Genomic DNA, 24,829 nt, shown 5'->3' on the forward strand with positions numbered 1-24,829 from the left:
TAATCCTACAAATAAAATATCGAGCAATTATTGTTCTCTAATGACTTTTCAAAATTGTATTTTTATTTAGAAACAAAATACTTTTACTCAGTTTATTAGAATTTACTTAAAGTTTTTTTTTTTCCCATAATTTATTGTTTTTGATTAAGAATTTGAATATCTTAACACTAAAATTGTGAGTGATCCACTTGCAAAACAACTGACACATGACACATAACAGTGTGTAATAAGTAAACGCTGCGAAACCCTATTTACAGGGTCGTATTAATGTTTTCGTAGCCTACAAATGTATTGAGATAATTTTATACTCTAAAGCCGCATTGTTAATTGCAGAACTGTTTATAGAACATATTTAATTACCATGTGCTTAACATGATGAAAATAGCTGTATTTTAAGTGCTATTTTAAGTACATTTTTCTGTGATGTGCCTTCAAATTTTGTTAATTAAAGTAGCACATCATTTTAATCAAAGGTGTTCGAAGACTCTACGCACTATTTGCAACTTGGTGCTACTAAGAATGTTAAGGAGCACTAAAATTTTGAGAACGATATTTTTATATGCATCTTAATCAGCATAAAGTTCTCTGCCATAATCAATCACAAAAGTAGGCGGCGAAGAGAAATGGAGGGGGGTTGGAAAAATATGTAGTTTCACCATTATTAACTATGAACAATTGCGAAGATTAATTTCATAAAAATTATATTACTCATTCAAAAAATTTAATTGTTCATTGTCTAAAAAGAATACATTCTGCTCAAACCTCGATTTCAACATAATTAATAGATTTTCATTTTAAATCTTTTTTTAATAAGAGTTAATAATGGAAGTTTTGATAAAATCAATGTGGCAGCATGCATGGCGCATTAACCCTTTTATCAGCTCTATTCAATTTTAATCGTAAGTATATCTCAGATAATTCCTTTCATCAATATGAACTACTTGAATTAAATTATTTTGCAAACTTGTAATGAACGATGAGCAAGATTTAATGAACAAAACGGTAAAAAAGTTTTAAAATTGATTATAACTCAGTCATTTGAAATGCACTAAGTCTGTTGTTCAACTTGTATTTGTTTCAAAACCTTCATGCATATATTCATGTATATTTTAACTTTATGCTATAATTTATGATAATAAAAGTTAAAAATTCGACATTATGATATATATACTTAATATTTAGTTTTCAGAAAATACATTTATTTAGGTATTTTAATGAGGTTTCAGAAGAGTAATAAATAAGACGTCCCTGTTTATGATAACAAATAATTTTCTCTTAATGAAAGTAATTTTTAACTATCAACTAAAAAAAAGGAAGAGAACTTTTCTGAACGTTTCGAACGTTTGAATGTTTTGTTTTTGGGAGGTTTTCTTATGAAACTACATTTAGGGAAAGCTGGGGCACACTGGATCAGATTTGTTTATATTTTTAAATTGAGTAAAAATTAAAAAATGCATTCAAAAGTTTTAAAGTTTAGCATAATCATTTGCTTGTTTTTTTATGAGAGTGCGAAAAAGTTCGTGATGTATCCTGGAGGCCTTCACTACGTAATCTTTCAACAATATTTTTTCATTAGTAAAAACATGCACCACTTTACATGATCTTCATAGAAACTAGCTTTTCTGCTTTTTTTTTTTGAAGAATTTTTTTTTGTTTGAAATTAAATACTTTTTTTAAAAGTGTTTAAAAAAAATTAACTTTTTTTAAAAAACTTGGCCCACATTTTGGGGTTGAATTTGGTTGCGGATCACATTATCAATAGCTGAATTGACTGCTAGTATGTAATGCTGGTGGACTAAAGGAGCTGGTAAAGAATTTGCCTTAAAGGTGGCAAAACGAATCCATTCTTCTCACTCAATTTCTAAGGGATTACAGCCCAATAAAACTGGATGGGCCATCTCGATGTCAGCACTGGATGCATCAACCTTTTCTGCATGACGCAAAAAAACTTGCAGCGTCTGCTAGTTGCTTGATATTTGCTATAAAAACCTCTCAAAATGAGTAATATCAGCACAAAAAGTTTTCCAGTTGAAGCGCCTGAAAATACCTTTCCTTATAATTCCTTTAGTTTCAAACAATTCTATTCTCATTGAAATCCCATTACAATAAAATTCATTTCTAGAACTCATATTTTTTCAAAAGTACTCTTTTGTAAGGTATCCAAAACACATTTTCGAAACGAACACTGAGAGTTAAAAGATGATTGTTTAACTATTTTTTAAACCCAACAACTTTCAGTTATGTATATAGTTTTTATCCAACTGAAATAAACAAACTTTAGTTTACTTTAATTTACCTAGATTGGTATAAATAACATATGGTTATAATTGCTGTTTATTCAAAATGGCTGAGATAAATGAAAAATGGGACGTAATGATAACCTATGATTGGGAAACAGGTAAAAGTTACGCAGATGAGTTGCACAAGGTTCTGACTGAAAGAGGCTATGCAGTTTGGAGGGATGAAAATAATATTCAGGGTATCATAGGAGTAGAAACAGCAAAAGCTATTGCGAACTCCGAACTTATTTTATTCCTGATTTCAGAAAAGTATGAGAACTCCCATTATTGTAAAGCGGAATACAGACTTGCTTATACCGACAATAAAAAAATCTTACCCATACAGGTGGAAAGCTACTACCCTTCCGAAGGTTCTGAATTGCGTTTATACATTGCAGGGAAGATATTTTATAAATTGTTTGAAGATAAAGAAAAAAACATGACGAAAATAATGATGGCAATAGAGAAATGTATCGGAAATGGAACTTCGAAAGATCGTCTGAAAGGTAAGTTTTGTTTGGATCACAGTTTAAACAAAGTCAAATTGTTTCGGAAAAAACTATTTGTTTTTTTAGCTTATGCCGAGTTAATGTTGTTTTTTATTAACTAGCATATAGAGTTTCACTGCAAAAAGGGGATAATTTCAATGAGGTTTGTAAATTATCCACCTGCTCAAAAAAAAGGTAAGTGTTGGCTGTGACAATTTTCATTTTTCAAAGTGCACTTTTTTCGTAAGCCATTCAAATAAAGAGTTTTGTGTGCGCACGGTTGGAATAAACCATTCGATCATTTTTTAAATCAAATCTTTGGCTAACGTTTAAAGAAGATTCCAACTATTTCCTTTAAAATCAATTTTTCTTTTTAATTCTTTCCTTTTGATTAAACTCACATAATTAAAATTTAATTTTTGTTTTTTAAATTTAAGTTTTGAGTAACAGCTATCATTTTGCTTTCATTAACTTCAATGCTCTATTTATATCCAGTATTTCCAACATAAAAACTAATTTTTCTCATTCAGGTTTTCTTTTTGTTGTTGTGATATCACTTATTGTATTTAGATTCATTGGGTGTAAAACTTGAGTTTAGACTTTTTATATGATAAGAGCTCAGTGCATATGCAGATTTCTTTTACGGATAGACTTAGCATGAACTTGTAGTTTAACGTAATCGAGAAGTTCTCCATTCGTTCACATTAATTTTTTTATTATTGGCTTTTGTTGAAATCGTGAAATGTTTATGAAGTGTAAAAATTTTGAAAACCAAGCGTCTTTGCTCAATAAGAAGTTTGGTTTGAGTTTAATAAAAAGTTGGTTCGGAATTACTTAAGTAAAGTGGATTAAAGAGAGCATTTGAATCAAAATAATAGTTTGACATTATTGAAGAAAAACTCTCTAGCGTTAAAATTGCGGTTGAGATAACGCCATATTTTGTTGTTATGTTAGAATAACACCATATTTTATCATTATGTTAGAATAATACCATATTTTATTGTTATGGTAGGATAGCACCACATTTTATTGTAAAACCATATTTGCTCTTAGATAATTATGAAAAGATAAATATTAAAACAAAACAAGTACTTTATTGCCTTATATTATTATTTTAAACTGGTGTAGATGCTCAACATTTTTAGATTGTTTTCATTAAGTATTGTGGTTAAAGGTATTGCAAAGATTGATGCGATTGGTTATCTTTAAACGTAAATCATATTATTTGAGAGGCTTCTTTTAACGCCCACCTGTCTCATTGGTTTAGGTCAGGGATTGACTAATCATTTTAAAATGGTGTCGGTTGAAAAAATTTGCAGTTACTATAGTTGTGTGCAGTGCCGGATTAATGGTGTCTGGGGCCTCTAGGCACTTTATGTTTAAGCACCCCCCCCCCCCTTACATACAATACATGCAATTATTTTTGTTCTACCCAATATCACTACTCATTTAAAAATTTTATAAATAAAAAAAAAGAAAATTGGTAAATATTGTACTTTATTTTCAAACAGAGGTACAGAGTAGGCTTACTATTACATACAGAAAAACAAATTATTCATAAACTATATATAAGTATTTGGTTTTTTTATATATAAACCTTTTCTTTCCCCCGGAAGTAGCTTTTGCTACTTAGTAAGTCGCTGTTGTTCTCTTGTTTAATTGATTTCAAATTCATCAAGATTTAATTGTTCTTTAAATTTTTGGTAACATTTGGCGAGCTTCACCTTCATTATACGTAAAATTTTCTCGAATTGTTTTCAATTATTTTGTCAATATTCTGTAATCTTTTCAGAATTTGTATATGGTGTTGTTTTAAGGCTTTTATAGCATCATGCCTAGTTGAAGAGCGTGTTTCAGAAATCGATTTAAGAACGGGAGCTCACAAGTTCATGATCATTTTTGGAATTAGTTATTTCTTTGTTCACGAGATTTCACCGATAGTTCAAATTAGCAAAAAAGCTGTACAACTTTTCTACTATTCCAAAAAACGACACGGCTTTGGAACATATGCTTCCTACGGTGTGTCCTACAAAATTTAAGGAATGTGCACTGCAAGGAACATATTAGGCAAGGCTGTTAATTTGTTTAATTTTAATTTGAAGTCCGTTATACTTGCCGGACATGTTAGCAGCATTATCATCGTTAGTCATTTATGTCAAGTTTGCATTCAGATAGTTAATCTAACACAGTTTCAGCTAAGCTACTACCTTTGTGACTTTTAATTGGTATAAATTTTAGGAAACGTTCAAATATTTTAAAGGTGGCTGGATTAACATGGCGTATTATAAAGGAAAGTTGATCTACATGTTGTACGTCGAGAGTAGAATCTACTATTATACCAAAATATTTCGATTTTTTGACCTCTTTTAAAATCATTTTGGTAATATACTTGCCAACCAAAAGAACTAATTCATCACAAATTCTTGATGACAAGTACGATACCTTTCCGCAACTACAATTTCTAAATTTTTCTATATGACTTGCAAGGAAAGCATCATACTTTGCCAACAACTCCAACGTACCTAAATAATTGCCATTATTAACAAAACCGATAATTTCATTTTGTCCTCTCAGAGCTCAGACCTCGTTTGCACTAAAATAAAATAACATCTATAATTCTTTGCAAAACTTTTTTCCAATAGTCACATTGAGATTCATATAATTTACAAAAATTTAAACCTTGCTTTTTTGATCGAGTACACCAACTCTTAATGGAACAAGAATGTAAATGACTATTTTCATGTGATAACAATCGCGATGCCGCGTGTTTCCAATCATTTAATCCCGTTATTAACATTTCAGTTGGTATATGAGAAAATAATTTGCAAACGCCACAATACAATAATATGGTCTTTGGAGAAAAAACTAACCAATTAAAATCTACTTCTTCGCCGTTTATCATTTTACGTTTAAACATTGCACTGTGTCACGAAATGACTATTAATTCGAACCTCTTGTCCCGAGAAAACCCTTTGGAGGTTTGAGAGTACACATGTGTAGAATTACACTAGAGTTGGTTTTGAAATCTTTCATCATTGTCCGAGAAAGAAAAATCAGTTTAAAGTTTCTGATTTAATGCTTATTTAGTAAGGTCAATAAACTAAGAGTTTTTTTTTCTTTCTCAAAAAAACTGTCTATTTTGGTTATTTGTTTTACAAATAGTACATACAAAATATTTTAGCAAAAAAATAATTAACTAAAAAATTCCTGGAAAAACCTGCAAACAGTTTAGAAACCGTTTTAAAAGAACAAGGTGTGCGTCATTTTTCAAAATGCCTAACCAAGCAATAACTCATGAAGACAACAGGAAAACTGTCTGTTTTCTCTGTATGAACAAAGCTAACAGGCAGCGGACTGATTTTATGATTAAACGCAGTCAAGAAATTTTGGGCCAAAGAATCAACTTTGAAGACCAAAGAGTACCAATTGGAATCTGTGAAAACTGTCGAGTAAGTCTCAGAAGAAAAGGTGAAGGGAGAGATGTCCAACTTCCTTCCTTGCCAGACTATCAAAACATAAAGATCCGTCCTGCAACAAGAGAATCAGCATGTGATTGCTTGATTTGTAGAGTGGGAAAAGCAAAATTCAGAAGCCCTCAGATAAGTGGAGCAACAAACACTGCCAGTCAGCTTATAGAACAGCCAATTGTTGAGAAAAGATATTCAGCATGCATTTCATTGATAGGAAGAGGCATCCCTCATGTCTGCACTAAAGGAATGTTACGACAGAACTTACTCGAAGTTGCAGAAAAGGACAAAAAAGCAGCAGAAAGAGTGGCTGTTTCTGTAATTGCCAACAAAGTTCCTTCCCCCCATGGCACTGTCCGTCTCAATCAAGGAGTAGGAAGACCCTTTCCAGTAACTCCAGGTAAAAACTGTACTTTTTAAACAAAAAAAACTTTTGTCAAAGGGCATAGCAATAAATTATACACTATGAATTTCGGAAATGATACAATGGTAACTTTCTGTGATTTTTTGCAGGTCCATCGCGACAAAGAGAATTATTTCCTTCATCTACACCCACCTTGACTGCACAACATCTAGTACAAGTTCAAAACCAGATTGGTCTTTCAAATAGAGGAATGAATATGCTTGCTTCAACTCTAAACAAAGTAGTTCCACAGAGTGTTGTGGAGAAAAACTTCAGAGAAAAGTTTGAACCTCTTGGAAAGCAACTTTCTGACCTCTTTGTCACCTCAGAAATTACTGATACATCCAAAAGCACTAGCCAAGAGTCTAAACATTTATTGGTGTACGGCAATGAAATGGAGTCATTAAGAAACACTGTTGCTGAAGTCAGAGGCCCTCAGTCAGACCAGCTTATTAAGGTGGGGATAGATGGTGGAGGCGGGTTCGTGAAAGTTTCTTTTGGTATTATGAGCTTAGAAACACCAGATACTTCTCCTCCATCAAAGAAACCTCTCTTTAAAAATTTCAAAGACTCAGGAGTGAAGCGTCAACTTTTGGTGGCCATTGCAGAAAATGTCTCTGAAAACTATGACAATGTCAAACAAATCCTGGATAAACTGTGTTTAGAGAGAATGTCTTTTGTGTTGTCATGCGACATGAAGCTTGCTAACATAATTTGTGGCTTGCAATCTCACTCTAGTGCACACCCTTGCACCTGGTGTGACATTGAGTCAAAGAATCTTCATCACAGTGGTGTGCTTCGAACATTTGGCTCCATTCGTTCTGGTTTTGAAGGCTTCCAAGCAGCCGGTGCCCAAACAAAAAAGGCAAGGGACTTTCAAAATGTTGTTCACCAGCCAATAATAAGACTTTCTGATGATACTCTTGTCCTAGATTTTATTCCTCCTATGGAACTTCACCTTCTTATTGGTGTTGTGAACCACCTCTTTAAGAACCTCTGTCAGGTTTGGCAAAATGCAGATGAGTGGCCAAAGATGATCAACATTCAACAACAACCTTTTCATGGAGGACAATTTGCTGGCAATGAGTGTAGAAAGCTTTTGAGAAATGTTGACTCACTTCAACAACTTGCAGAGAAGCATGCTTGCTTTTTGGCATTTCCATTTATTGAAACCCTCAGAAAATTTGATGCTGTTGTTCATGCCTGCTTTGGGAATACACTTCAACAGAACTACTGTGAGCTTATTGAAGAGTTTAAAGCTTCCTATCTCAACCTTCCAAACACAAGTGTTACCCCCCAAAGCACATGCTGTTTTCTTCCATGTGACACAGTTTATTGATCGCCACAACCACTCTCTGGGCATCTTTTCTGAGCAAGCCACAGAGTCACTTCACCACAACTTCAGTCTTCATTGGCAACGTTTCAAGAGGCCAGCCATCCATCGGGATTATCCCAGGAATCTTCGAAACTGTTTGATCGAGTATAACAGTAAACATTTATTTTGATTTCTATTTGTGGAAGAGACATTTACAGTTATTAATTACATATGCTATGTAAGAGTTTAATAAAGGCTTGCTTCTTAATCAATTGAGTAGAATAATTTTGTATAAGTATCTAGAATCATTAATGTTTTTCACAGCTTGAATTTCAAAGCTGAAAGTAGAAAACTGTTTGTCTTTCAAGAATAGTTTGTATGTATTTTTTTTGGTTTTGTTTTGTTTAGAGTTGCAAACACATTATATGTTGAAGAAATTTATGTTATAATAGAGAACAAGATTTTTTTAAAGAAATTATTTTTTTGTAAATATATAATATGTATATATTTATGTATATATATATACATACATATATATATATATATATATATATATATATATATATATATATATATATATACATATATATATATATATATATATATTGTATGTATTTATTTTGTATGTATATATATATATATATTCGTGATCAAAAAGCTGTGTATCTGTTGTAAATAAACTGAATGCTCCTTTTGCAATAAAATTAAAAACTTTAAACAGATTTTTCTTTCTCGGACGATGGTGAAAGATTTCAAAACCAACTCTAGTGTTATTCTACACATGTGTACTCTCAAACCTCCAAAGGGTTTTCTCGGGACAAGAGGTTCGAATTAAAAGTCATTTCGTGACACTGTGATTGATTTTGAAAGAAAACGCTGTTTATTTCCGATTACTTGCACAGTAGAATTTATATTTTCTGCATTGTCAAATTCCACATTTTGTGGGATATATTCTTTCTCGACGAAATAAGATATTAGTTCCTCAGAGGATTTCCAGTCGGCAGGATCATTACTAAAAGTGTCGTAGTTAAAATTACAATTAGATTCAATAGGAATAGGAATAAACTCTTCCTCCAATGCATTAAAATTCCCTTCGTTCATTAGAATTACATTTGCATTTGTCGTCTCCTGCATTTCAGTATCATTACTAATTTAATTCTGGTTACGTTGAAGATGTTGAAGTTGACGTCGATGGTTTGTCAATAAATCCTAGCAATTACATTTGTCCTTTCGCAACTTCCTTCATCTTCTTTTCATGTAATTTTCTTTTTTCAGCTCCGCTTAAATATTGCTTTTTCATGGTGCTAAAATCCAATTAAGTAAATAATTAAATTTTGTTTTTCATTTAAATTAAACGCTAGTTTTCCTTACCTGTTTTTCTTTTGACTAATAAAGTTTAAATTATAACTTATTGGTTAAGTAAACAAACGAAACGACTTGATTTATTTTAATATTAACCCTTTCATGCGCTTGGTTTATACTAAAATTTTTAGTAGTATTTGTTTTCAAAATTAAACTTTACACTCATTTGTTTCAAAATAAAATTTCAAATAAATACTCGTTTCATGAGTGAATAAATGCAAAATCAAAAGATATTTGTTAAATAAAAATTAAATATTTACAAAAAATTTTTTTGATTTCTTTAAATTTTGGAGCCCCTTCTACACAGGGGCCCCTAGGCACGTGCCTAGTGTTGCCTAGTGGCTAAACCGTCACTGGTTATGTGAGGCCGAACTCAGGCTATTACTAGTCGATCGATTTGAAACGGAACTTAAACGTTTGTATGATTGTTTTGAAGACTTAATTAGGTGTGATGGAGATTGCACCGTAATATCACCCTTTTTTACGTTATAACTACTTAATATAAAAATATTAGTAAATAGCTCAGACTTTTTGAACATAAGTTGTTCTTAAAACCCTAACAGATTCGCGGCAAATTAGTTTATTTATGTTGCACCTGATTTTGAAAAGATTTGGCTACGGCCTTGTAATTATTTTGAATATTAATAACAAAACTTTTGGTGTTTTGGCCTACACGTCGAGGCAATAAATCCATCATGATATGATGTTTTTGCATTCATATACACCACCAACATTATTTATGTGAATGACACGCGAAGTAACTTGCTATGTTTTACTAAACGACGTATTTTTTCATAATTTATGCGATTAACTAGCTGGCTAGTTTTCTGCTTAAATTCAATAATAAAGAAACCCATTTAGTTTAAAATTTATTTTGGAATAAGAAACAAACTTCATATAGGAGATTAAAACATTACAAAGTTTAAAAATTTGTCATACTTCCATATGGTGTAAAGGGTTCCAAGGAAGTTAAGATCACATCTTTTTAAAGTTGAGTTTCCTTTTTTTAGTAACACACACACACATACACATACACACACACTCACACACACACAAACACATATATATTTAAATAAGAAAACGTTATAATAATACAAATTCTCTAAATACAGATAAATATTTATTATAAGAAATTTTTGCTGGATTATTGTTGCCAGCATCATCAGCTTGAAAAATTATTTTTATTTGTTATTAATTGAAAAAAGTAAATACTGATGTTAGACAGCAATTAAGTATCGAAAATAGTTTTAGGAGCTGATGATGCTGATAACCATAATCCAGTGAAAATTTCATGTAACAGATTAATTATTTATATTAAGAGTATTCGTGTTATATGATGTTTTCATATTTATATAATATACGCTCTTATACAAGATGTCAACATTCAAGTCATATATATAAATATACATTTACTTTTTATAAGTTACGAAGGCATCTTTATTAACATTCATAATTTTTGAGTTACAAAGTCTTAATTTAGGTATTCCCGACGCAACAGAAAGAATACTAGTAGAAAATGTTTCATTGGATTGGAAAAGATTTGCACGTGGCACAGGTTTTAATGGTGTTGACCCAATCATTGATTCCCTTGAAAACGATTTGAAAGATGTGAAAAGTAAAATGAGCGGCTTTCTGTATAAACTCTACCAGGCTCATCCATATGACTATATGGAATTAATTGAAAAATCTCTGACAGATTTGCAAAGAAACGATGTCATTCATAAATTAGGTCTTGGTAAGGTATCAATTTTTAAATTTTCGTGTGTGCATTACCATTTGAATGATTATTTCCTTTTCTCAAAAAAATTGTATTTGCATTATAAAAATCTGAATCAAGTATTGATGAAAAATCAATGTCTTATTTATTAAAAATATACGCTGAGATTAAACTCAATTCAACTCCTTCTAAAATGATGAATTAAAAGCTTCTTTTCAAGTTATATCTAAATTGTAGAAGAACATTTATCTTCAAAAAAATATATCAAGAAAATTACTTAAGATAATTCTTGGTTATCGAAATGGTAAAAGCTGGGAAAGCGTAGCTTTTTCTCCACTTCCACCTTTTCCTCATTTCTCCATTTCGATTCCCCTTCCTTCTTGTTGTCCCCCCCCCCCTCCCTTCGCCCCACCTTTTTCAACAGCTATTAAAGTTATTTAAAAGTTGCAAAGTTGATTTTTATTTGTAATGCAAACCTCAGTAGAATGCAAGACAGGACTTTATGTCATTTATACTTTTACTGCTTTTAGGTGTTGGACCTCAATTCGCAACAAATTTTGTCTTTTAAAGGTTTTCTTTCATTAGGTTGTATGATCTTGGTAAATATACCTTAAGTAGGATATTTTGTCAACACTTTTTGCTAAGTAATTTACCCTGCAGCTTAAGCATCTATAGCGGGAAGTTTTTTGAAATTATCTTTTAATTGAAATTAGTTGAAGTTATGTTGCTGACCTTTGTAAATATATCTAAAGCAAACAAATTAGCTTTTTTGAGATTGATTTTTTTTGTATTGTGCACTACTAAAAGACATTTTTCCACTTGAAATAACCAATCTGATAAGTCAGACAATAGAAATCCACTAGAACTTCTAAAAAAACCATTTCATTAGTTTTTGAGAAGTTGAAAAGGATTGAAAGTTCAGCCTTTCATCCAACTTTGTTTCTCCAAGTGCTGTACGACGAGCTTAACTCTTTTATCTTAGAACCTACTCAACTCTTATGAAGTTTTCTTGATGAAGATGATGTGTGCAGCTCCTATAAAGATTTCTAAAACAAAAAACAAACGATTTTTCTTCCATCCTCATAAACCTTTCCCATATGTTTTGGTTGTTTCTCAGAGCTTTTTTAGTCTATTTGTGATATTCATTAGGTTAACTTTAATCAAGAAAAAAAACAGTTTCTTAGTTTTAGAAAGAGAAATTTTTTGAAAAAAAACATTTGCAAAAATTAACGTAAGAATGCAAAATATGTATGTATTTATGCATACATATACGTATGAGTTTATGCATTAATGCATGTGTCGAAATGATCAAATGTCGAAAAAAATAAAGAAAATTGAAGGCTTTTTCCTTTTTTTTAAAAGAGTCTGAAAAAATATCTTTTATATCTTCACTGTGTTTCTTATTTTACCGACATTTTTTTCAAACTACTACAATTTTTTAGTTAAACTCACTAGAAAGTTTTTTAGAAGTAAATTTTACTAAAACATAATCACTGGAAAACAGTTTGCTTTGGTTTTTAAGCAAACCCTCATTTGTGAGACCACTGTTTCACAATTTTCTGAGATACAACTTAAGAAAGTTCCATCACCTGCTTTATTAGATGGGCTCTCATCAGGTAACTTTTTGCATGCTTATTTAGCTGCGGATATTAGCTACTACTGTTTTTTGCAATTCTGCTCAGTTTTATTTTACTTTGTGATTTATACTTTTCTGCTTATCGAAATCCTTCTTTACAGGAGCATCAGTTAAAATGAATGTTTTTCCATTTTTTCATCAATCTCTATGTTTTCTTGGTCATGCTTTTGGGTATGGGGGTTATTTCTTGAAAAGGCAATTTGATGTGGAAGATCCTGACATTAAAAGTTCTTTGAAGTTAGAAGTAGAAAGTTCAACATTCTAATATAATGGAGTCTTTGGGTTTTGAATTTTGAATTTGACATGGAGTTATTTTATTGGTCAATCAATGACATGAAAGCTAAAAAATACTTCAGTGTTAAAATTTCCTAGATTGAATGGAAAAATCTCTGTACATCGAAACCCTGATAAAAGAATTTTAGAAGTAAATACTATAGTAAAAGCAATACCAATCAAGCTTGAAATATCATAAAATGTAATGGGTTTACCTAACAGTAAAATGCGGCTTGAATAAAGAAGGATTGAAGTAGTCCATAAGCAACTCAGCCTAAATGTTGTAGTTTGTGGCTGCAATCAAGTGGCAATGTCAACATGACAACACCTTTTTCTTTTGCTAAATCTATCGCTTTAACAGAAAGGTATTTCTCATGGCTGCCCAAAATCAATTGGACCGGTTACTCATTATCGGTTTCTGGTTGGTCATTTAAATATTCTGTTAGTTTAAAAAAGTGTTTCAGGAATATATAAAAACTGTAAGCCGTCAACCTGGAACGTAAGCTGTCCAGACAGATCCAAGTGGAGCACCATATACCATCGAGTCTTTGAAATGCACTCAAGAGCACATTATGAATGGAGGAAGTGTATTTCCTACAGCATTGGGTTATCTCGATGTGAGCGCTGGATGCATCAACTTTTTCTACTTGAAGCAACTTAACTTGCAGCTTCGGCTTATTACTTGATATCTGATTTACAAACCTATCTACACCTAAAAATGATTAAATTAGCATTAAAAACATGCCAGAAACTGTACAATATACCTTCCACTCAAATTTAATTGGTTTTAAACTAAACTAAAGCTAAACTAAACTCTGCGATATGGAAATCCTGGATAATTGACTCCAGAGTTATTTTATTCCAAATTAAATTAATCCAAATGTTGTTTTATCCGCTTTGAAGGATTTGGCATTTATTATAGCATGAGTAGGAAGTGAGAATCAACTGAAGTCAAGTAAAATTCTTTAAAAAAAGAGAAAAAAAAATTACTTTTCTTTTTCTGAGAACCCTCTTTTTCCTCTTTGGAAAGAATCTTAGATAAAGATATTTTCAATTAGTCATTGTAACTCCATTTCAAAGGAATTATTTCTAAAAATCACATTTCACTAATAATATTTCTTGGTTAAGTATCCAAAAAACATTTTAGAAACGGACACTGAGAGTTTAGATTAAATACCAATATTTATTGTTTAGCTATATTTTAAACCCAACAACTTTCAGTTATGTATATAGTTTTTATTCTGTTGAACTAACAATCTGAAATACTTTAATTCACCTAGAGAGATATAAGCATCATATGACTATATATGCTGCTTATTGAAAATGGCTATGATGAAAGGAAAATGGGACGTAATGATAACCTATAATTGGGAAACAGGTAAAAGTTACTCAGAGGACTTGTACAAGGCTCAGATTGATAGAGACTATGCAGTTTGGATGGATGAAAACAATATTCAGGGTAACATAAGAGTGGAAACAGCAAAAGCTATTGCGAACTACGAACTTATTTTATTCCAGATTTCAGAAAAGTATGAGAACTCACATTATTGTAGAGCGGAATACAGACAAGCTCATACCGACAATAAAAAAATCTTACCCATACAAATGGAAAACTACTACCCTTTCAAAGGTTCTGAATTGCGTTTATACATAGCTGGGGAGATATGTTATAAATTGTTTGAAGATGAAGAAAAAAACATGACTAAAATAATGACGGCAATAGAGAGACGTATTGGAAAGGAATTTTCGAGAAATCATCTGAAACGTAATAATTGAGTTTGAATTCTTTCTAAGAAAGCAATTTGTATTTTTAGTCCATGACGAGCTAATGTAGTTTGTTAATAACACGCATATAGGTTTTCACTGCGATAAGGGGATATTATCCACCTGCTCAATAAATAGGTAAGTGTTGGCTTTGACAAATTTCAAAGTTCGATTTCGTGTAAACCATTCACTTTAAGAGCTTTGTGCACACGCAGTTGGAATAAGCCATTCGATATTTTTTTAAAATTGAGTTTGCAGTCGTTCAGAGAAGATTCTAACTATTTTCTTTAAAATCCGTTTCTCCTTTTAAATCTTTCCTTTTGATTTAATTTGAATAAATAAAATTTAGAATCCCTTTAAATACCAAATGTAAAAAATAAATAACTTTAGAGTACAAAACTGTAAAGTTGAAAATGTTTGACTTTTGGTTGTTCGCATGCCTCCTATTTATTAAATATAAATAATTAAACGTTGATTTTATGATTTTATGTTAATTCAAGTTTTACGTGAGAAGCAACTGCCATTTTAATTTGCTTTCATTAACTTCAATTTTCTATTAATATATCCAGTATATAAACCATTAATATATCCAAAATTTCCAATAGAAAAACTAAATTTTTTTATTCAAACAAAAGGATTTTTTTTTGTTTTTGTAAGATCACTTATTGTATATAATTTCACTGGCTTTAAAGTCAGAATTGAGATTTTTCATGTGATAAAAGCAATTTAAGTTTTACAGTGACTTCACTTAGTACTTATGCAGATTTATTCTACCGATAGATTTAGCATGAATCTGTAGTTTTACGGCGTCGAGAAATAAAACGGAAAAAGGAGAGCGTTTGAAATCTGATAATAGTTTTACAATAGTGACGAAAATATCTCTACTGCTGACTTTGAAATTTAATAACACCATATTTTATTGTTATACCATATTTGTTGTTAGACAATTGTTAAAAGTTAAATACTAAAACAAAACAACCACTTTTTTGAGTTCATAACTTTCTCATTTTTAACAAATGTGGGTGCTTTACAATTTTAAGTTGTTTTCACTACTTGTTTTAATACTTAAAAGTTTTTCAAAGATTGATGCGATTGGTGATCTGCAAGCGTAAATAAATTAATAAACACCTGTAGAATTGGTTTAGAGCGGGAATTGGTTAACCAATTCCACATGTGGTCTTTTGAAAAAATCGATGGTTATTGTAGCCATGTCAGGTCGAATTCAGGTTTTATCAGTTGATCGATTTGAAACGGCACTTAAGCGTTTGCATGACTATTTTGACAATTTCATAAGGTGTGATGGAGACTACCGAAACAGCAAGCTTTTTTATGTTATAACTACGTAGTAAAAAGAATTAGAAAACTCATCATACATTTTGAACATGCCAAATGTCTTCTTAATATCCTATCAGAATTGTGGGCAAGTTAGTAAAATTATGCTGCAACAGATTTTTGAAAGTTTCTAGCTTCAGTGTTATAATTTTTTTTGTATATTGATAAAGCAACATTTAATGTTTTAGCCTAAACATTAAGGCAAATAAAAAAAACCACCATTCTATGATTATGTTTTTACATTCATATTCACCAACATTATTTATGTGAACGACACATGAAGTATATTGCTATGTTTTGTTAATAATGTATTTACTCATAACTTAAGCGCAGAACTGGCAAGCTGGCTCTTTGCTTTAAGTTACTAATAAAGAAACCCATTTGCTATAAAACTTATTTTATAACAAATAGGTTTCTTTGATAAAAACTATACATAATTTAAAAAAATTTACGATATCTCCAAATTATTTAAATTGTCCTTAGGAAATTAAGGAGTTTCCTTAATTCAATAACGTAATATATATATATATATATATATATATATAATTTATAAGTAATATCATAACTTAGATTTTCCTGGAAAAATAAGAAATATACTAGAAGAGGAGATTTCATCGGATTGGATAAAGTTTGCACGTTTCACAGGTTTTAAAGATGTTGACATTATTATTGATTTCCTTGAACATGATTTGGATGATGTTAAAAGTAGAATGAGCAGTTTTTTTGATAAACTCTGTATTATTCACATGACTACAGGATTTGATTAAAAAATCTCTCAGAGATTTGGGAAGAAACGATGCCATTGATAGATTAGGTCTAGGTAAGGCATCAATTTTTAAATTTTTGTGCATGCATTTTTATGGAAATGAGTATTTTTTTTTTTTTTTTTTCACAATAAATGGTATTTGCATTATAAAGATCTTAGACAAGTATTAAAGAAAAATTATCAACTTATTTGTCAAAATTACACGCTAAGATACAGCTGTATTCAACTCCTATTAAAATAACGAACCAAAAAGTTTCTTTTCAAGCTAACTTTAAACTCTAAGAACATTTATCTTTAAAGGAAGATATCAACAAAAACAGCGTATCTGCAAGATTGTTTTTTATGGATATCGAAATGGGAAAAGCTGGGAAAGGACAGTCATTTTACATTCCTCCCTTTTCCCAATTTTCTCCATTCCCGCTCCTCATCCTTCTAACCAACCCCCATCATACAGGTTTTGAATTAAGTTATTTAAAAGTTGTTAAGTTATATTTTTTGTAACGTGATCCTTAGTAGAATACTATCAAACTTTTGTATGATTTTTACGTTCATTACTTTCAAGCGTCGGAACTCAACTCACCAAAATTTTAGCTACATAAATGTTTACTTCTATTAGATTAAAAGATCTTGACGGAGTATCTTAATGGATAAGGATGTTTGGTTGAAGTTACTTATTTGGCAATTTATTATGCAACATTTGCATCATCAATCGGAAGTTTTTTGTTACATTTTCTAAATTGAAACTAGTTGAAAGAATGTGGCAAACCATTGTTATCTTAAGCAAAAATAAAAACTTTCTTTTGATAGGTTATTTTTTGTTACGCGTACTTTCAAAAGAACTTCTTCAACATGAAATAACCAAACTGACATTAGCAATCCCAAAGCACTTCTCAAAAGCAATTGCATTATAATTTGATAAGTTCAAAAGTTCATTTCATATAATAGATTATTATTTATATTTAGTGAATTTAATGTTTTCTTATCTGTATAATATATACTCAACATTCAAGTCGAATGTAAAAATAAAAATTAAAATTAATTGAAAAATCTCTGACAGATTTGGAAAGAGACGATGTAGTTGATAAATTAGGTCTAGGTAAAGTATCAATTTTTCAATTTTTATGTATGCATTTTTATTGGAATGATTATTTCTTTTTCTCAAAAAAAATAGTATTTGGATTGTAAAGATCTGAATGAAGTATTGATGAAAAATCAATGTCTTCTTTATCAAAAATATACGCTAAGATAAAATTCAATTCAACTCCTTTTAAAATGATGAACTAAAAGCTTCTTTTCAAGTTATATCTAAATTGTAGAAAGAACATTTATCTTCAAAAAAAATATATCAAGAAAGTTACTTAAAATAATTCTTGGTTATCGAAATGGTAAAAGCTGGGAAAGCATAGATCTTTCTTTCCTCTCTCCTTTTCCTCATTTTCTCCATTTCTATTGCCCTTCCTTCTTGTTAACCCACCCCTCCCACCCCCCACCCCTCCCACCCTTCCCACCCCCCACCCACCTCATTTTCCCAAACAGCTATTAAAGTTATTTAAAATTTGCAAAGTTGATTTTTATTTGTATTGCAAACCTCAGTAGAATGCTAGTCAGAATTTTATTTCATACATACTTTTACTGCTTTTAGGCGTTGGGCCTCAATTCAACACAAGTTTATCCTTTTAAAGGTTTTCTTTCATAAGGTTGTAAGATCTTGGTAGATCTACCTTTATTAGGATATTTTGTGGACATTTTTAGGTAAGCATATAACCCTGCCTAAGCATCTTTAGCGGGAAGTTTTTTGAAATTATCTTTTAATTGAAACTAGTGAGGTTATGTTGCTTACCTTCGTAAATATATCTAAAGCAAACAAGTTAGCTTTTTCGAGATTGGTTTTTTTTTGTATTGTGCTTTCATAAAAGACCTTTTTCCTATAGAAATGACAAATCTGATAAGTCACACAGTACCATTGAATTAGCTTTTGAGAAGTTGTAAACAATTTAAAGTTCAGCATTGCACCCTACTTTGTTTCTCCATGCACTGTACGACGAGCTTAACTCTTTTATCTTAGAACCTACTCAGCTTTTATGTAGTTTTCTTGATGAAGAAGATGTCTATTTGTGATATTCATTAGGTTAACTTTAATCAAGACAAAAAACAATTTCTTATATTTAAAAAGAGAAATTTTTTGAAAGAAACATTTACAAAAATAACGTAAGAATGCAAAATATGAATGTATTTATTGATACATGTACTATGAGTTTATGCATTAATGCATGAATTTATGTATGTATGCATGTATGTATGCAAGCATGAATGTATGTATGCATGCATGCATAATTTGGAAAAAAAGTTTTTTAAACCAATCAGATATCATTATATTTTCGCATGTATTTGCTTTTAGATATACGCGTAAAACTCAAGAAACATTTTAAAAAGTACAAGAAGATGCAGAAAAGTTGTTTTTTAAAACTGAACGTTTTTAATACAGAAAAGTTCAATGATATGGGTTTTGAAAATGAATTTCAAATGAAAACTAAATTGATCTTGATTTCTGGCTTAACTGGTATTGGGAAAACATGTTTTCTTAAAATGTGCCTCTTAAATTGGGCAAATGAATCTTTATGGAGCGATATAGATTTGGTGTTTTATTTAAAATTTAACCAATTAATTCATCATAGTAGCATTGATGAACAAGTTCAAAAGTTATACGCCAATATTTCAAAAGACTGGAACAACTTTTCAAACTTTTCAAAGTTGTTTATAATCGATGGATTGAATTACTATTCAAATGAATCCCCTATTATCAAAGCAGTAGCAGAAACGTTGAAAAGTCCGAACAACAAATGTATTGTTGCTGGTAGATTTAGAGCTATTAAATTGTTTAAAGATGAAATCAAACTAATACTTAAAAAAGAAAAGAAGCCACCGCAAATCGCATCATTTCATGTAGCAGGTCTGAATGATGATGAGATTGAAAAATATATCGAAAATAACACGATAAATAATCAAAAGGAAACAATAAACGATATTTTTAGCACCTCTCCCTTTGCCAAAGCCATGACACCTGTACCGTTTTGTTTAGAAAAAATGTGTGCAGTTATTAGTGCTTCTGCATCTGACTTCAAATATTCATTTAACAGCATGACTGAGTTTTACTATGACATTTTTTTATACCTTTTGCAAACTCATGTTAACAAAAGCAATAAACCAGTGATAGATGTGATGCGGTATTTATCACAAATTTGTGAACTAGCTTATCGTGACTTGCATCGAGGCAAAGTTAGTTTTCCTTATTCTGAAATACAAAACTTGAAAAATTTTAAAGAAATCGATTTTAAACAATTTGAAGCGTTCTTTGGTAATCAGCCAGCTAACCACTCCTTTTTTAACTTTTGTGCTTCTATTCATGCATACATTCATTTAAGCCCAAAGGAAATTGTAGGCAACGAACGCTTACGCGTTTGTGTATCAATGATCTGCGGTATGATGAATTTAAAAGATATATTTAAACAAAGTTTTGGAAACTATTTTAAACCCATAACGACGGGTTCAAATGAAGAAAGAAAGAATCAGTTGCTTTACATGATTTGTGGTAAGTTGTAATTGTTTAATGATCAAGTAAAAATTTCTTAGAAGTTAAAATCATTTATGACGGCTTTTCAGTGTGATGAAGTTTAAGAGAAAAACCATCATAAAAGATTTGAAACGAAATTTAACAGAACAATAAACATTTATATATGTATATATGTATATATATATATATATATATATATATATATATATATATATATATATATATATATATATATATATATATATATATATATATATATATATATATATACACACATAATTATAAAACTAATAAGTTGTTTTCCTCAACTTAAACTGCTTTTTTTTGTTTCAACACCTTCATTCTTTGTTGTTTTCTTACTATTACTAAATATTACCATTTTAATATAATTTTATAAAGTTTGTTTAATATTTTCATCATAGACAAAACTGATTTTTTTGATACTTAAGTTTTGACATGATATATTTAGAATCTCTTCCAAAGATGCCGCATTTCGGTATGTTACATTTATCTTATTTACCGTAATAAAATCCAAGTTTGAAGGTAAGACTAAATTTTTAATAAAATTAGAACTGCCAATGATTCCATTGAAACGTTAGAGCTATATTGAGACAAGACATTAGATTACGTGAAATTATTTTTGTACATTTCATCTTTAGATTTATTCTGAGATTAATTGTATGAGATAAGAGAATATAACAAGAAATCATTCAAAATAGTTTTAAACTATCTTGGGTTTAACAGTTTCAATTATAAACGTTATAAAAGATGTCTTTGTAATATTTTTTTGTATAGATATAGGAGACGTGGATAAAATCAAGTATTTGAATTTACTATCAAACACTTGTTTACATTAATAGTTACAATGAAAGATTTCAAAAATATTGTATGGAAAGTATCTTAAAGGGAGCTTTATAAGTTCAATTCTATATAAGTTATTTAAAGTCTGCAATTAAACATTATACTCTTTGAAATAACAATGAAACACCTTCGTAAGCTTTTTTTATTTTTAAATTTAAAAAAATAACTGCAATTGATGTGAAAAACAGAATATAAAAGAGAAGCCAACGCAAGAAAGTTAGTTAAAAACTCATGAAACAAGTCCAATATTGTAGAAGTTGCGAAATTTAATTTGAGCCGAGAAAGTGTTTACAAGCCTCAAGTTGATCTAGAAAGTAATAATACTGGTTTATGAAAGCATCTTTGTCAAAAAAATGTGTGGACAAAAAAACTGACAAATTTTATTGATTTTAAACTGTGCTCAACTCCTAACAGTTCTCTTTTGGAATATCCAGAGAGATCATAACTTATTATATATATACATATCGTAACTTATTTATTTGGATTTGGGACCGAAGACTTGTGTGAAAAGCGATATACAAGTATTTATTGTTAATGATTTTTCAGCGCTATGCTAATGTCAATGTTTAGATTGAAGCTTGCAAAAAATTTTTTAAAACACCTTTTTATTTTTGTGCCAATAGGTGTAATGATAAAAAGTGACACCAACATTTAAATGATATAGGACAGTTTAATCCCTTTGGGCATTTTAATAAGACTTTTTGCCAGCCCACAAACCAAACAAAACCATCCAGTTTTTAAAAGAAGAAATATGTGGCCACCCTTGTCACTTGATTGCGATTTCTCGGATATCTATTTAGTTCATCACAAAAAACATAAAACCAACTAAGAGCTTTCTGAAGTTGAAATCACTAAAGAACGAATCGGAGAAGATATGGACCTGACTTGGACCTACATTAAAGCAACAAATGTGTGAAGTAGCTCATGGTTCTTTTCAAGCCATGATTTTTTCTAGGGAAGGTGATATTGAAAAACCACTATAGTAAAAGTGAAGATTAAACTCATTTAAGATTTACCTTAATGTTCAAAATATTTAAATGTTTTTATCTCAACACTTTTGAGCACTTTTATCAAGAACTTACAACCGCTATTGCTTTAAACCCGTAAGTACAAGACCGACTAACAGATTGAGCTCTGAGTTTGCACAGGATAAATGAGACTGAAAGAAAATATATTCTTTAAACCATTAAAAGATAAATTGAGTTGTTCCAAAAGGTGGGTAAAACATTCTTCCTTATCCGCATTCGAAAACCATAGTGTAATGAGAGAATTCTTCGATGTCAAATAGAAGTCAGCAATATCAAAAATATTTTAGTCTAAGTAACAAAAAATAAGAAAGTGCTAGCCATTCTTGTTATATTGCAAGACAAGGAAAGAACTTTTTTTTAGTTTAAACATTGTGGGAAATTGAAAAATTATATTTGTTCCATAAAGGAGAAATTGAAGGCAATAAAAATAACAAGGCACAATATTTGTATTTGCCTACCTGATGATGAAGATGGGTTTTTTAAAGTCAAAATATTTCAATTTTTCAGATATTTTGCTTTTTTATCTTACTTTGGAAGTACGATCATAAAACACCATATGATGAAGTGGAGGATCAATTAAGTGGTTAATGGCATGAAAATAATAGCAGATAGCTTTTGTGTACCTTTTAAGCCCTTACGTCAATGAAATAGACCTTTTTTCTTTTAAAATGGCATCAGCAGCATTTTTTATAACGTGAGAAGTTCAAGGCCTGTCTGCTTTCCTTTTATAATTTTGCATATGTTGATCTGCAGTATTATACAGCTTTAGTGAATATACGGCCAATGATTAGAGTGAACGATGCAACACTTATATCTATTCTAGATAAAAAACTAAATAGCAGCTTTGATTGTATGTCTGCGACTGAGATCGTCGACATATTATCAAGAAAGGTTCGACCTTCTTACATTCAGTTATTTTAAATTAGGAATTTTAGATTATTGATAGAACCAATCTAATTAACGATACTGAATATCCACTGTAGTAGTTTTAAGAAAGTTTGAGTCAAAGTTTACATTTATATATATAATAGGAAGGATTTATTTCAAAAAGCAGCTCTAAAACTCAAGCATGATTACCAAAAAAAGTTTATCTTTTTAGAAGGCTTCTAATAAATGGTGCATACACTGTATACAGAGATTTCGATAAACTTTTTGAGTGGTTTTTAAACTGAGCTTCATCTTCACTACTACCTTAAAAATACTTTTGTATGAAGAAGTAGCTCAAAACAATAAGTTTAACTAAAAAATAAACTTTTCTGAACTCAAAACAAAAAAGTTTTTAATATTTGTTATAAAGATTTATATTTATAAAAATTTCTAAAAAGATTTATAATTTCCATTGTAAAAACAAAACAAAAGTGTTTCTGAAGATTCGCTTAAAATGAAATGAAAATGCAAACTTTTAATTGCTGCCTATATTATAGCCTTAGACTCTTTTTCTTGGAGTCTGATTCATTATAAGAGGTAGCGCCACCTTTTCCTCGGAAAAAACGTTTCCTTTTCAAGCAGGCTAAAGGTTTGTAAATAATTTTCTAAACTTCCTTGTGCTTTATCAAAATGCTTAAAGTAAAATATCAAATGGTCAATTTTTAAATAGTTAAACCAAAACTTAAGTCAAAAAAAGATTAAAATTTCACTAAGTTGAAACTTTTTATGCTAATAAATACCGAGATTGTTTATATTTTTTAAGTTTTTGATTGGTGGAAACTTGTCAGCATTTTTATCGCTTAAATGATTTTAACAACTTATATTGATTAGAAACTTGTTTACAAAACGGATTTTATTATTTTATTACAACTTACATATCATTTCGACTCATTGTAATGCATAAACCAAAAGTTTGATTAAACTAGAATAGAAATGAATAATATAACTTTTCTGCCCTAAATTTGATCTTTTTCAGATAAATATGAGTTTTTTATGGAATGGTTTTGCGTAGATCAAGAGTTTTTTATGGAATGCTTTTACGAAGCCCAAGCTACCATCTCCGATAAAATGAAGAGAGCGATGAATCAGCGAGAGTGGTTGCTTCTCATATCCAATGAAACCGAACCATGGAAAATAATACAAAAAAGGTATTTTTTCAAGAACTTCTTCGCTGAAAAAATGAAGTTGAAGTGTTTGTGTGTTGAGAAATTTCGTTTATCCTCGGATGAAATGGAGTTAATCAAAGAATGTTCAACAGACGTTTCTAAGGTCATCTTTAAATCCCCAGTGAAGATTGAAATGTGGACACCAAGCAATAAGTTTAAACACTTGCGGATATATATAGATAGCAACGTCACAGAGACGGACTTTGAATGCTTTTATCCATGGATTGACCAATGCGAAATGCTGCGGCTTTACATTAACAGCAAAGATGCTTTCATCAGACGTATTTATGAAAGAATTGAAAGTTGCTCAAATATAAGAAAGTTGAAGGTCCGCTACAATGATGAAACTTTTAACAGCATCAAAGACTTTAAATCATATATGAAGAAAATATCTCAATTAAGCTCATAGTTGATTTAAGATTATATTCAGGTTTCTGCTGATAAATAAATCGAATTTAAAAAATTAGTCCGACT

The 24,829-nt window shown here is 30.3% G+C and overlaps 2 protein-coding genes across 4 annotated transcripts; both read left to right on the top strand.

Annotated features, from left to right (window-relative positions):
• Positions 1 to 875: 875 nt before the first annotated feature.
• On the top strand, positions 876 to 24,829 carry LOC149878184 (uncharacterized). Of its 3 annotated transcripts, XM_090073387.1 has the most exons (6): positions 876 to 1,002; positions 2,301 to 2,785; positions 10,795 to 11,049; positions 19,201 to 20,391; positions 20,843 to 20,869; positions 24,166 to 24,829. In XM_090073387.1, exons 2-6 carry the CDS (start codon positions 2,344 to 2,346, stop codon positions 24,762 to 24,764), a joined length of 2,514 nt encoding a protein of 837 aa, XP_089929513.1. In that variant the 5' UTR covers positions 876 to 1,002; positions 2,301 to 2,343; the 3' UTR covers positions 24,765 to 24,829. The 3 variants fall into 3 exon arrangements, with proteins under 3 accessions (XP_089929513.1, XP_089929515.1, XP_089929514.1); XM_090073388.1 differs by lacking the exons at positions 876 to 1,002; positions 2,301 to 2,785 and adding an exon at positions 3,947 to 4,834; XM_090073389.1 differs by lacking the exons at positions 20,843 to 20,869; positions 24,166 to 24,829 and having other exon boundaries at positions 919 to 1,002; positions 10,795 to 11,054; positions 19,201 to 20,107.
• LOC149878185 (uncharacterized) lies at positions 5,901 to 8,195 on the top strand. The gene is made up of 2 exons (XM_090073391.1): positions 5,901 to 6,634; positions 6,748 to 8,195. The coding sequence occupies exons 1-2, from the start codon at positions 6,040 to 6,042 to the stop codon at positions 7,974 to 7,976; spliced, it is 1,824 nt and encodes a 607-aa protein (XP_089929517.1). The 5' UTR covers positions 5,901 to 6,039; the 3' UTR covers positions 7,977 to 8,195.

Source organism: Hydra viridissima, unplaced genomic scaffold, assembly GCF_058129835.1.
Source record: "Hydra viridissima isolate aposymbiotic clone 2 unplaced genomic scaffold, HvirCarnegie_v1 scaffold_15, whole genome shotgun sequence".
Lineage (NCBI taxonomy): Eukaryota > Metazoa > Cnidaria > Hydrozoa > Anthoathecata > Hydridae > Hydra > Hydra viridissima.